General features: G+C 35.2%; 1 protein-coding gene across 1 annotated transcript in view; it reads left to right on the forward strand.

Moving 5' to 3' along the window:
• The first annotated feature begins 755 nt into the window (after nt 1-755).
• Nucleotides 756-15,244, forward strand: part of LOC149770836 (dual oxidase 2-like) — a 56,918-nt gene continuing 42,429 nt past the window's right edge. The window contains exons 1-5 of the mRNA XM_089949060.1: nt 756-885; nt 4,427-4,507; nt 8,535-8,696; nt 10,156-10,340; nt 11,000-11,231. Coding sequence (XP_089805186.1) covers nt 825-885; nt 4,427-4,507; nt 8,535-8,696; nt 10,156-10,340; nt 11,000-11,231 — 721 coding nt within the window. The 5' untranslated portion in view covers nt 756-824. The remainder of the gene's footprint in view (nt 886-4,426; nt 4,508-8,534; nt 8,697-10,155; nt 10,341-10,999; nt 11,232-15,244) is intronic.

A 15,244-nucleotide genomic window follows, 5' to 3' on the forward strand; every position in this document is an offset into this window, starting at 1 on the left:
ATTTTAAATTTCCAAGCTCCCGTCTTCATTTAGTGGTATCCAGATTTGAGACCCCTACTGCTTGAGTAGTTTTCTCCCTTGTGACACTTTTTGAATCACCAATAAATTGAAAAGGGCAAAGAAACTTGTTCGATATTTGTGGTTTGAAACTGGCTTAAAATCCACATTCAGTTTTAACACATTTGTTTATTCGAAGGTGTCCTGCAAATAGCACGATGTGAAAGTCAAGCACAGACGAGAAATGTGTCCATACACCCATATCATGCAGTTAAAGGGCAATGTAACAGACAAGAACTGGCAAAATTTATTTTACGTTTTCCAAACAGAAACGAAAATGGAACTTCAGCTTGGTGTTTGTAAGTAAAGCTTCATACAATACTTTATTTCAATCCTAAAATTTATATAAAAAGGTATTAGACGATAATGATAGTGACACGAACAGGACGTGAAACATTGCAGTTATCGGGAAAACTTTATGGTCCCCGGTAGATATTTCGTGAGCACAAAAAAGACATTCGAAAAAAAACCAGGAGTTGCACGTTATCTTGTAGACAATCAATCACTTAAGAGCTTGTGGAATACCTCAACACGCCTTATAGCTTTTTAATAGATGCCAATCAATATATGCATTCATTATTTTGATTTCGTTATTGGTGACCAGCTCAAATTCAATTGCAATGAATAAGTGAGATGGTTGGTTAACATTTAAAGACAGCCGTGCAAATAAATCAACACTTCCTGGTAGTGAAATTTGGTATATATGTAGACTTAGTAAAGCCTGTCAGCAGGAGGATATTCCAGTTCCAAGTCGGATCAGAGCCGAGATGAACATTATTAAGTTACTTTGTTCTGCTTCTGTTGTTCTTCTTGCAAATGTTTCAACAGGTAATTATTATATCTAGATTTTGTATTCCTAAAATATTCAGGTTTGTAGCATACGTAACAAAATATGGGAAATTTTGGACCGAAGTTAATATTTTTAAAAACTTCTCTTCACGAGATCTCCAGGTGGGGACAAGATATCAAGTACACTAAGCTATACATTATTTACTTATGTACGTAACGCCTTTTCCTTCCTGCAAAGTAGATAAAATGACAATCTATCCAAATAATATCAGAAGCTGATATTTTAAAACTGGATATTGTACTGGTTGAAATAATTAGCACATGACAAAGAGCATGCCGTTAGGCATTCACATGTACATTTTGGCATAAGGACAATGCGGCTTAAAAGATAATTGCTGTATGTGTAATTTAAGGGGAAATAAACATTTAAGCAAATAACAAACAATCGACAGACGTTTTACCAGTATGAATTAGTAACAAAATCAGTGCATAGTAATTTCCGAAGGAAATTCGTTATTATTCACAATCTACGGTATCTAGTGTGTTCATACTCCTGGATGAAAAATGCTTGATATCTCCAACCAACCCTGGGTAACTATAACCGATAAGATCTTTCTTTTTGTTATTGCTTCAATGGAATAGTGTACATCTTTGGCAGAATAATGACTTATTTCAGATGATATACTTTTCAATAGCATTTTCCATATTGGTATTCATTTTACTGTTCTCACTTTTATTCACTGGTTGTCATATAATGGGTATAGAGCACAAACATATATATTTATTTCTGGCATCACACAGTTGTTGCAAATACGGCCGACTTGTACTATCATTAGTCTAAGTTTACTGAGTATTCGAGCTTTGGCTTTGTTGTCATTTTGTCAGATAGATTAAATCTTTTAGATATATTTTCCGTAAGAAGGTACATTTCTGATACAGTCCCACTGATAACCTTCCATTATTTATAAAGTGTTGGATGTTGGAGAGATGTACAATAATGTTTCTTATTAGTGCATCATCTCAAAATACATCTCAGCAAACTTTCTCGAATAGGTAAATGTTTTGAATTCACTTTTTTGCATGTTGTTAATATCTGACAAATTCTGAACACTTTGTTGAGTTTTTGGTTTGTTGGAACATTTTAATACATGTAATGCCGATCGATAAGAAAGATAAAGATCTATCACTATGATCTGCAGCTAAATATGATGTATGCCGGTCGCCTTCAGATATATGCATGTGATTTTACATTGGTAAATGACAGTGACGTGAAAATATCGGAGTAAGAGAACAACTATGCAACTGTGCAAGGAGTATACTGCAAGGTCCTGGGGCTCTTAAGGTATTCTCCGACTGATATTAGACCAAGTCGCATAAAGTTTGCAATGCTTTGTTATATTCTTCAATTTTCAGGCGGCTTTATCAATTCAAAGTTGTTCAGGAAGATGACCCTAGTTTTGGACGACCGTTGTCTGTAATTGGTGAGCGGCAAGTGACATCTGTGACGGGAACAATTAGCGAAAGACCCTTACTTAGTTAACAGTGAATATTTTTCTGTTATTACGTGCATTATTCGTCAGCTCTTTCTAATATATTGAAGAACCAATTAAAGCTCAGAAACATTTGTAGGCGGCTCATTATCAACACACCCGGGTTGAAATCGCCAAAAAGCAACTCGAAAAAATAAGGATAGGATGACAAGAGACATTTGAATGAGAGTGTAGGAGGCGACGAAACATTCTTTTACTTTTCTTTACTCAACTTCAGAGAAAACAATAAAGCTAACAAATGAGAAAACTAGCAAAGGCTACAAATATCTTGACCTAGTCGGACTGCTAAGAGAATTATACACTCCTTATGTTTCGATCGAGAATGGTATTTCGTCCTGGTACCTGCAAATATGACTGAATGTTATTTGTGCTTCAAGATAGATTGTTGCCAAAAGTAATAGAACATTACCTAACCACACGTTTACGCGTCGGAGGTATCCATCAACTCCATCACTCCACCCCGCAGTCGTATAAATCCGCCATCTTGACCAATTTTCCGCAGGACTCTATCATCCAAACTTTGCCATTTTCTCGATACAGCCCTAATGTAGCTCCACGTGCTTTATGGCTGACTTCTGTTATCAATTATTTGCTATGGGGCCTGCAATTCGAAAGCGGTCGTTTATTTATTTACTTGCTTATTTATATCTCTGGTGTTCGTACTGATTCTCTGCCCACAATAAATTCATAGTTATATAAGTTATATTCTGTCCTGTCAAAATGTACCTTTAAAATTGTGCACTATGTTACTAAATAATTTCACATATTTAGATGCACCATTCAAAAAGAGGACAGGTTGTCTTCTTTAAAAACATCACGGCGAGCTGGGAGTATTGCTACTCAGCGAGTCATTTATTTATTTACTTGCTTATTTATATCTCTGGTTTTCGTACTGATTCTCTGCCCACAATAAATTCATAGTTATATAAGTTATATTCTGTCCTGTCAAAATGTACCTTTAAAATTGTGCACTATGTTACTAAATAATTTCACATATTTAGATGCATCATTCAAAAAGAGGACAGGTTGTCTTCTTTAAAAACATCGCGGCGAACTGGGAGTATTGCTACTCAGCGGGTTATACTGTCTTTCTTGTTACTTTCAGTTAGATTATTTAGGTGTTTATTCTACATCTTTATAATTATGTTCCATATGTAGCTATCTTCAATCATCTGAATTAAATTAAGTTTATTCATTCAAGCTACTTTTGAATTTTGAGCTGGGTTTCCTTCAAGCATTCTTACGTGGGCAGTCATTTCGCGCAGTTTTAAGGGAGTCGGGTGGCATTGGTAAATGACAGTGACGTGAAAATATCGGAGTAAGAGAACAACTATGCAACTGTGCAAGGAGCATACTGCAAGGTCCTGGGGCTCTTAAGGTATTCTCCGACTGATATTAGATCGGAAATTTCGTAGTAAAGACATAAACTGCATTTCAAAAAGTAAAGGAATCGGTTAGACAAATATGGAATTCAATATTAAAAAATACCAAGAGATATTTTTGTTTCCCTTTAAAGAAATATCTATAACAATCATTGACTTACAGTTTATTGCAGATAGTATAGATTTTGGGCATTCGTCAATTGATAAGAAACGCCCGATACCAGTGAGATGATACGAGACTGCTAATCAGTCCACTTATGTTCCGCATGCTAATCAGATGCTCTGCTTTTGACATTGAAATCGACAGTGTCAACTTTTCAGTATTATTTGATAGTTGTCTAACTAAAAATAATTACAGATTTACTAAATGTATTGTATCGCATTATAATCCAGTTTCCTTTTGCCCGCGTTTATTTACCTTTTACTTCATTTGTTTATTTCTGCTACATAATTTACTGATGTTTGAAACGGAACAGAAAGCACCATATTCGTATTCATTTTAATAAAAATGTAAAGTCTGACTGAAGAATTATTCAACATTTATAAATGTCTTTGGCTAGGTTTTGTATAAACAATAAGCACAACTATTTAAATTAATTGTTATAAAATTAGCAATTGGTTTAAAGGGATCTAACATATCTTTTACAGCCTTCTCCACCAAGGAGTTTGAATTGACTCCACAGGATGGATGGTACAACAATCTGATACATCCTGACTGGGGGGCAATTGGTGATCTCTCTCTCTCTCTCTCTCTCTCTCTCTCTCTCTCTCTCTCTCTCACAGAGACATACGCACAGACTTGGGTTTCGCAAACAATATTTTCAGACCTGCATAGCTGCATCGTTGATGTAAAATTTATGGTATTTGCAACATATGTTAATAATAAATAGAGTAGCCATATTGTTTCATTAAATGTTTAAGTATACGTGCTAATTAACAGCAAATTATTATTGTATTATTATTTTTGTTGACAATACAATGCTCTACGTCAGTAAATCATCACATCACATCAATTGACAACACCGATTGTTACCTAAATACACGTCCAGCTATGTTTCGTTTATTTTAGCTCAAATTACTTCTGAGATGATATTCTTAATTAAAGTTTTGTTATTTTGCACAGTCTGTTTATCCAGAACAAAATATTATTTCCAACTCAGAGCTGTTACTACGCAATAACAATGTAGCTTGTTTAATGCTGAGGCAGCTAAAGTAAAGTGTTTTGCCCAAGGACAGACCAGCCGACCTTGGCTGACCAGATGGTAGACAAAAAAAGCACTCTTTCTATTACTAGTCTTGCACAATACCCTATGTGGAAGAAAGATGAAAAGAGATAGGGGCAGCTTTAAGTCTGATCAGCATTACAAGTTTACGTGATAAGATGACTGTTTAAATAATGATCACTATATCGGCATGGGAACAAGATGAATCGATATTGTATATCCAAAGAGTTTCCACGGCACAAATAATGTATCCATTTTAGTATGTGATACAGAACCATTGATAACGATCCAGGTAAATCACAGCGGACTCCAATTTAACAGATTCAGTCACTAAAGCTATAACTCCTTTTTGATATGTCACCTAAACATTGCTGAAGGTTTGTAATGCATATAGTAACCGCAATTCAGCTTGTAATCCTTGAGTGCGATGTATGTATGTATGTATGTATGTATGTATGTATGTATGTATGCATGCATGCATGCATGCATGCATGCATGCATGCATGCATGCATGCATGTATGTATGTATGTATGTATGTATGTATGTATGTATGTATGTATGTATGTATGTATGTATGTATGTATGCATGCATGCATGTATGTATGTAGTATGTATGTATGTATTTATGTATGTATGTAGTATGTAGTATGTATGTATGTATGTATGTATGTATGTATGTAGTATGTATGTATGTATGTATGCATGCATGCATGCATGTATGTATGTATGTATGTATGTATGTGTGTATGTATGTATGCATGTAGTATGTATGTATGTATGTATATGTATGTATGTATCTATCTATGTATCTATGTATCTATGTATGTATGTATGTATGTGTGTGTATGTATGTGTGTGTGTGTATGTATGTATGTATGTATGTATGGACGGATGGATGGATTGATGGATGGATATGTGCGCGTATTTATGTGTTTATGCATGCTCTGGTCTATCGGTCAGTATGTCTGTTCACATGTATGCATATCTGCATGCATATGATTGTAATCTTAAGCACTCTCACGCACATATATATGCATGCCTGAATTGATGTTTAATATAGATGACTCCAGAGATACAAGGATTTCACTAAAGTATTTCGAAAACATTTTCGTTTTCATTCATTATTCATTGTTTATTTCTACATCAATATATCAACTCATTCATCAAAATTATCCATCCATCCATCTATCTTTCCACACACTGATGCAAATGTGTACGCGTGCATTTGGAGGCGCCAGAATTGAACATGCTTTGACATATATTGAGGTATGGCAACCTGTATGATGTGGCTATTAATTACTTACAACGGGTTCATGTTACGATTATGGACTCATTATCTGGCCCTAGACGTTGAATGCCTAGGGAAGAAAAACTAGACGGATATCCGGAGGCAATAAATAAAAGGGTTATGTATTTATTTTTACTGATAAACTCTATTTATAATGAAATAAAACCTATGTAGAGACGTTTCGGCAAAATGAAAAATACTCTGATAAATAACTTATTTTGTTTGTGTTGATTTGTATATGGCCTTTGAAAATGTATAAACTTGTTAATTGTGGAATACAATTGATGTTATTGAATCTGTTATGCAGTATGTACAAAGATATCAAATCATGTATATATGATAAAGGGAATGTTTATAATTTTAATGTGTGAAAAGAATTTGTCATGGGGAAAAACATTTCTCAGTACTGTTTTTACTTTATCTGAACGCTTTAAGATTATTTTCAAATTGCAAGAATTTCATAAAACAAATTTGATTCGTGGTGCCGTTCGTCTTGCCGATGCTCAACAAATACTTCAGTTCATGATCAATATGTTTGGTAATTATTGCTATTCTTGGAAATGCAGATTCTTGTTGACAAAAGTATATTAATAGCATCTGGAAATTTATTAGGGACCAAAGGTTTTAAATTTGAGTGATAAGTTCAAGTCCCGGAAAACTGAGCGCATGAATATACATGTATGCACATTTACCATTGTGATCAAAGAAAAATGTAATGATATATCATAACTCTACGTTTCCATTCTTTGGTCCTAAAATATACCGTAAGTGAAATATATTTAACATGTCTTAGCATGAATTTCAAGTTAGATAGCAATATATGATTTACATGTTGCACATTATGGCATTATACATACTGTATAGATAATAACAGATGACTACAATTAATATAATTCATTTATACTGACACGCTTGTGCCTCTGTTGGTTATGTATCCTCGTGTATTGTTCATCTGTAACAAGGAGAGCTGATAGTAATTAAGAATGTGTATGTATTGCTTATCTGTAACAAGGTAAACTGAGGGAAATTCAGATCGTATCTTGTATTCCGCGTCTGTAACAAGTTGACCAGAGTGGAATAAAGAGCGTATGTTTTATTATGACCTGAGGGAAATAAAGAGTGTATCTTCTAATGTTTATCTGTAACAAGGTGGTTTAAGGGGAAAGAGACTGTATCTGTGTCAATGTGATGTGAGATGAACTCAGATTAGATGTCGTGTTCCTTGTTGTTAAAGTATGTCCTGAGGGAAATATAGCTTGTATCTTGCAATCCTCGTCTCGTAAAAGATGGTCTGAATTTATTAAAACTTGTATCTTGAGTGGTACATCTCTACCAAGGTAGTTTAACTAGAACAGAGATTGCATCTTTTATTCTTTATCTGCAGCAAAGTTGTCTGAGGGGAAGAAAGACTTTATATTGTATTGCTTATCCGTACAAAGCGATCTGAGTGGAAGAAAGACTTTATATTGTATTACTTATCCGTACAAAGCGATCTGAACGAAAAAAAAATGTATGTTGTATTGTTTATCCACAACAAGGTAGACTGGAATGAGGAGAATACATACTGCAACCTGCGTTGCTCACCTGTGACACATTGATCTGAGGAGAGAAAAGATCGTATTTTGTATCCAACATTTATAAGAAGGCGCCATGATTGGAATAAAGAGTGTTTACTGTTTTCTTAATCTCTAACTACGCGACCTGAGGGAATAAAGATTGTATCTTGTGTCGTGTACTTGGACCTTTAAGTATAATTTCATGCGATTGTACGTACAACTTCAATAAAATTAATTAGCTTAAAACGTTGTTTGGTATTAGCAGGATCTAGAAACTCACTGATTTTGATAATATAAGATGCTTCAACCCAAAGAACATTTTCGTGTTTCAACAAAATATTATCATCTAATGAGGTTATCAAAACTAATGTCCAAATAAAGATGCGCGTGTTTCAACGAATTCAGCATGTAAATATAACTCACATTACCGTATGTTATTCTGGATATTCAACAGTTTGAAGGGATTTAGTTAGGTATGGAGCAAAAAGCAAAGGTTCTTTTAATCTGCAAAACGTTTGGCTTTTTAGATCTTTAAAGTAATCAAGGCGGTAAAATGGGGGTGTTTACTAATTTTTCATTCTCATTGGGGATTTTTCAAGCAGAAGAAGGAATGTATTTAGATAGCGATATATGATTTTATAACAAATAGCACAGCCTATTATGCGGAGTATCTGACATCACATTTCAGATGGACATCTAGTACGAAGAAGCCCTGTGGCATTTAGTGATGGTGTGTACGAACCGTCGGGCAAGGACCGCCCCAACCCCTTCATCATTAGCAAAGAGGTGCATGATGGACCGGCTGGTCTCGGATCACTTCGAAACAGGACGGCCTTTCTAGTCTACTTTGGTGTTTTCTTTCTTTCTTTCTTTCTTTCTTTCTTTCCTTCCTTCCTTGCAGATGAAAATTTATTTAACCAAAATAAACACATAATTGAGCAGAATAAAAGCTGGTAGATGTTACTAAAATATTGTCAAAATCTAAGAAAACCACTTTTAATGTATCTATTACAGATTTCACTGTTGTAATCAAAACGTTAACGATATTAATTTCCTCAATGTTACAAAAATGTAGATGTGTAAATTTCAAATTTGAAAACTATAAAAAGTGCAACTTGTTCAAGAAGCGATCGTTAATGTCAGTGATAGCGAACGCATTATTGATAAATCAAGCAAAAAGATGAAACGAGCGTGTAAAGCTCATATCAATTTATAACAATGGTTTACAATAGACATGGATGCATCATGTGGTGTGGTTCATACAGAAGAATTCAAAATAAACGAAGCTTAACTAATCACAGAAATGGTGCAAAATAATACCGCGTTCTCTGATAAATTTCGAACACTGAAACAGGAAATCGGTAAATGAAAAGGGCATTTGATGAGAAAACACATTGAAACCTAATAATACTTTGTTGACGATTTTAGCAGTGCACACCGCCTGCTGGATCGAGACGGTGTTGCTTCAAGTCTGTATGTAAGAGACGAACATTAAGTTGTCACCACGAAAATAGCTGCTAATGAATAAAAATATACGAAATGGCTGCTAGAATGTTTTTAGCATGAAACTATACACATGAATTTAGTTAACGTGCATTTTTTTTAAAGTATCATCCGTCCTGTTTAGCTGACGTCCTATCACATTGCTGAATTCCTGTCATAGCAGTTTTAGTAGATTAATATGCCAGTCAAGTCTCAAACGGCTTCGACACAATTATTGTCAAGTTTGAATGTTGAACCACTACAACATCTGGCCTTTTACATTGATATTTCCATTCAATTGGTAGTAAACTGCGAATATCTTGTTTACTCATTAAACATTTAAAAGGATAGTGGACCAAATCTTATATTGTAAATGAATAGCCAACACTAAAGCTAGAGAATAATAATGTTTCAATAATTCGATTGAAACACAGATAGTTAACTCAGCCGTCAGGATATAAAATATAATCTGTAAAGTCTGCAACATAAACAATGGTTTTAGGAATACCAGCAACACTTCTATCATGTGCATAAACATTCAACTGTTCAAGATACTTAATCCGGATTTAACTGTGCGGGAGACAAATATGCATGAATAACCATTTGACAATGTACAGAGAACTACTGCAGAGTGAACTGAAAATAGAACAAAGACACTTGGTTATTGGAGTGAACGACTGAAAAAATGAAGTTCCCTTTCAAATACATGTCACACTCACAGTCAGTACAAAGTTCTCAGTCAAGTATTTTAAGGCATTTAAAACAATTAAAGGCTGCTATTTTGACCATATTTAAAAATATGTTGTTGGTGTATTGCTTTTCAATAGGTCAACAGGTAGTAGAAGAAATTTTGGATGCCCAGAGACCGGGATGTCCGCGAGAGTTCTTCAATATCCCTGTGCCCATGGGACATGAGTATGACCCGGAGAGAAAAGGAAACATAGCGATGCCGGTACAACGAACGAGATTTGATCAGCGAACTGGACTCTCACCTAATAACCCGAGGCAACAGGTATATATGTTAGCTTCTTCAAACTTCAGATTAGTTTTTGAAATCAACCTCTGCACGGGCACTTCTTGTCAGCATGACATAAATAAATCAAAATGTATGGTGACTATCGATACAATTTGAGTAACACACTAAATGTATCGATACAATATGAGACAAAATGTATAAATGGATATGTTTCTACAATCCTTAACTTTTGTATATAGATAAAGATTTTGGACGTTCAGGACTAATTGCTTCGTACTGCTTTATATATTTTAAGTCTTTTATAATTTGCTAACTGGTTGCATTCAACATTTTCATAATGATTGAAGAATATGTTTAGATATTTTAAAAAAACGATGTTTCCTACCCTCGCCAGAAAGCGCTCAAAGATTATTAGCTCATTTATATTCATCATTTTTTGTGTTATATTAGAATGTTCTCATGACAAGAAAGCGATTACTGACAATGAAAGAGGATCTTACCCTTAATGTATATACTGATTTCAAATCGTATTCATGTCTACTAATGAGAGATATTACTATATCTCTCTACGTTCAAATATTTGCCTCCCATTATCCGACTCACGAGGTACAAGCGTGCCATAATAAACAATCGCCCAGTCTTTTATTGATTCAATGTCTTACAATAACTGTTAATGAGATTGGTCATTTTCATAGTTGAACGAGATCACTCCGTACCTCGACGGTGGGCTGTTTTACGGGACGGCTAAGGCCTGGACTGACGCACTCCGAGAATTTAAGGGCGGCCACTTAAGGGGACGTCTAGCAGCCCTGGATCCTAATGCTGATATTAGGGATAGTTTTCCCGTCCTAAACAACATCCGTCTGCCATTTGCAAATCCTCCCCCTCCCCGGGAACACGTTCTCAAACCCGTGAGAAGATTTTGGAGTAAGTAGCTATATGTCTTAAAATAAGACACCCCTTTTGCCACCACTAAAAGACTCATTCTGAGTTTTTCCTTTCCGTTTGTCCTTTATTTCTTATGTCCTCATATCTCATTCAATTAGCATTTCACATATATATGACTTCAATTTTGGTTGATATGCTGTATGCCATTGACACCACATGCTACATGCTTTGCGATTTATAAATGATAAACAATATTGTAGGGATGGCGTCCCAAAATCACCCTTCTGCAAACAAACATAATTTAGCAGACACTTATCTTTTTCCCAGTAATGTGGATCTTGTAGTTTTGTAACACCGTTTCCATTAGTAAATGTGTATGGCAACCTTCTTTGCATGAACACATAGAAATTTGCCCGACTTTCGTGTGCATATATAAATACACGAAACGTGATAAGATCTTTGAACCATTGATGTCAATTGCATATCTTGTGTGTATTTATGTATGTGATATTTAAATTTAGATGTTTGGTCTGCAGTAAGGGCATACCGTATGTATTTTACAATCTTCAATCAACTTGCGACTTTGTTTCACCACTATGAAAAATAGATTATACTTGATATCATAGAGATACCTCTTGTAACATATTACATCAGAAAGTTTTACTCTTGGAAAAGGGGCGAAATAATGCTAAAACCGTTCATAATGTTTAATATTAATTGAGGCTCTCTGGGGAGAAGGGAAATTTAACATCTGTCATTGAAAATGACATACCCATTATACCTAGAATCGGAATTTGGTTTTCAGTATAAAATGTCACTCTCGAGTAATCGGAATTCCCGCTATAAACTTCAAAGAATTTCACATTAATATGGACCTGTTCGGCAAAACGATTTGAACATGACATATCCGTGTTGAAATATATGTAGGGGATTGGAAAATGTTAAAAAGAAGTTGCATGAGCAGCACCTACACTTACTAACCAACATTCCGTTTAAAATGACCAAACCCAGTCAACTGCTCACTAACACCTTCACCTACTAAACAACGAAGAAAGTACTAACAAATGCAAACAGACATCCATGTCAAGGATAGGCGTGCTTATAGACATGCACACAAGCATCCGTGCAAACTCTAGCAGTCCTAACACATTCACAACAGGATAGTAATGGTAACATATACACACAAACAACAATGAAAGGGAAAGATTGCTCAAGATACACACACACAGCAATGAAAACAGTAGGCGTTCTTATGTCGATATACGCAAAAATAATATCAAACTGTCACCAGAGAATATGAGTGTTTACACACTAAAGACATCTTAGGGAGTTTAAGTTTAAATTCCAAAGGACATGACTTCTATATCAAAATTAGGTTTGATATTAAGGTGATCATCTGAAGACAAACGGAATTGAACACTAAATATAAATGTTGAAATATTTATCGGGTCATAGGGAAATATAATGTTAAAACTAAATTGAGTGACTAAAAGATGCACATACTAATTTACTCGCTGTTTGGACTGACCAGAACCTATTCATCGACCGACCAACACCTACACTTACTAACCAACGAAAAGACAATGAATACTAATACAACCGTACATGTAAATAACGTGTGTCTATACAAATGTGCATGAAATTGTATGAATAGGATAGAAGCGATCACACATGCGTAGCACAAACATCCATGCAAACTTTAAGAGTCCTAGCATATACACTAAAAATACTATCACCTCTCGAAACGATAGTAGTTCTCATACATACATACAAACATGCATGAAAAGGGTAGGATATCAAAAACATTTTATTTTGTTTCTGAAAAGGATAGTAGTACATACACAAATATTCATTAAAATGTTGGGCGTGCTTCACGATACCTAAAACAGTCATAAAAAGATAAGGGCAGTTACATACATGAAACATACTACTATACGGTCACACATAAGAGGGTAAGAAGGCTTACATACTAAAAACATTTATGGAAATTTGTGTTTTCTTTCGAAAAGAAAGAAGAAATTAAGAAATTTTATTTACGTAATACCTCTCTTCCCAAAAGGTATGGATAGCCCTGAAAATGACCCTTTGTTGTTGTTTTGGGTAGTTGATGTTATCGATATCATAATAAATGTTTTTCCTGGCCCATTCCGACAGCAGGTGCACATCGGACTGCAGTCAGTCCATATGTGAGTCTAACATTTGGACCATCTGCCGATATCTTCCAATTTTCCAATTGAGAGGTAAGGGAATATTCTGACTGCTGCTGCTATTGTTTCACTTGTTGTAAGAGGTATTACGTTTTGTATCTTCTTGTTACCTCAGCCTTTGTTCGACGTTTCTCAAAGTTCGGTTGAGGTGTGAAAATTCCCTCTTCTGTTTCTCCCAGTCCATTTCCTTTTCTTCGGCCTAAAAATCCTCTGTATCACCTCTGTTTCCATAAGTCCCTACAATATCCCTCTTCAGGGTACTTTGGCTCGGATGATACTTCGTTTTCTCCACCCGTTCCAAGAAGTGTTCCACTCTATTATACAGGCACTTGAATTTCCTCAACATCCCGACTTGATAGTGCTGTCTGGTCATTTTATGTTTCTTGATTGGTCGAAGAAATATAGCAAGACGTATTGTTTATTATGATTTAAGCATAAATGACAGAAAAAACTCAGTGGAGACTCGATGGTGATAGAAAATATCCTCTTATAAATTCAAATACCGTCAGATCTAAGAAATAAAGAACGTGTACTGGTTTTTAAAAACAACCCAATACAGTCAAATCCATTTATCCAAGCAAACCTTTCTCAAGCATGCCCCGCTAACGCAATTAACGAATGAAGTGGGGAGATCATGTACAACTGATAAAAACTCAAAACTCTTTTAAGCTGAAATATTTACAATTCTGACAACGTTGTTGAGTACGACTAGACTTCGAATGTTTTATTACAATGTCACTTTCTATTGGCGAACACGACGCTTTTGACCTAAAAAATATAGTTGGGATTACTTTGCAATAAAAACAACATTTCGACCTTTTGATCATTTAGGGAGAAATCACCGTCCAAAGCCAATTATTATATATTCTAAGGATAATCCCAATCTGGGTATATAAACAAAATACATGCCATATTGCCCACACCCCATCAAATTGAATTCTAGTAAGCTCACGTTATTGAACTGAGTGAATACAGCATACTGAATATGATATTCTCTTCGAGAGGAGATAAGCCATATAACTCAAATGTTCCACGCTGTAGTTGTTGAGAAGTAAACGGCAACATAATGGGTTCTGGGCAATGGCCGTCGTCCATATTGATGACATAATCTCGAACGTCTTTAAAGTTTCGATGAGGAAGCTGATCTTTAAAACACACCAGTGGATTCTAACAAGCTCTGTACGAGATGTGAGTCAGAAGCTAATGACGTACTAGGTATGTATAGTATGGCACACAAATAATACTGAATTCACACTTTACTTTTTGTTCACAAAGATCTATCAAGTAAGTCGATAAACGAATGTCGCAGTGCTTTGCTACAGGAGGGTTTCGATGCGTTTAATCTCCAAGGAAATCAATGGATGTTGGAAATGGTCAGTCTTTAGCCCATTTTTCCATGGTTGTTACATCTGCAGTGAGCATCCATTCTTCTTCCACTTTCGCTTCCAACGTTTTTTTAAACTTGTCATCAAACATTGGTCGTATTACACTTAAACAGCACGATAGATTTGACCCATTTACCATTGTTTTCTGGCCAGGAGCGTGATTTTTGTAACCAAACTGCAGCTTAAATCTTGTTTGCATTCTGGCCATCGTAACGTTTTGAGTGTGCTTTTTCCCCTTCCTTTTCTCATGATGTGTTGTTGCAGTTAATGTTCTGTTTTAATAGTTTATGATGCCTTTTCTCCGACTATTGATTTTCAGTATTCTGCATGCAAGATAAAGTTCACCGTGAAATCGGTGTTACACTGATTACATAAGTCAATGTATTGAGACCTAAAAATCCACGAATTGTTTTGGTCTGTCATAGTCTTTCTCGAGAATCAGCATTATTACACAATTCAG

This window comes from Sinohyriopsis cumingii, unplaced genomic scaffold (assembly GCF_028554795.1).
Source record: "Sinohyriopsis cumingii isolate HCF-2022 unplaced genomic scaffold, ASM2855479v2 utg002263l, whole genome shotgun sequence".
NCBI classification, from domain to species: Eukaryota; Metazoa; Mollusca; class Bivalvia; order Unionida; family Unionidae; genus Sinohyriopsis; species Sinohyriopsis cumingii.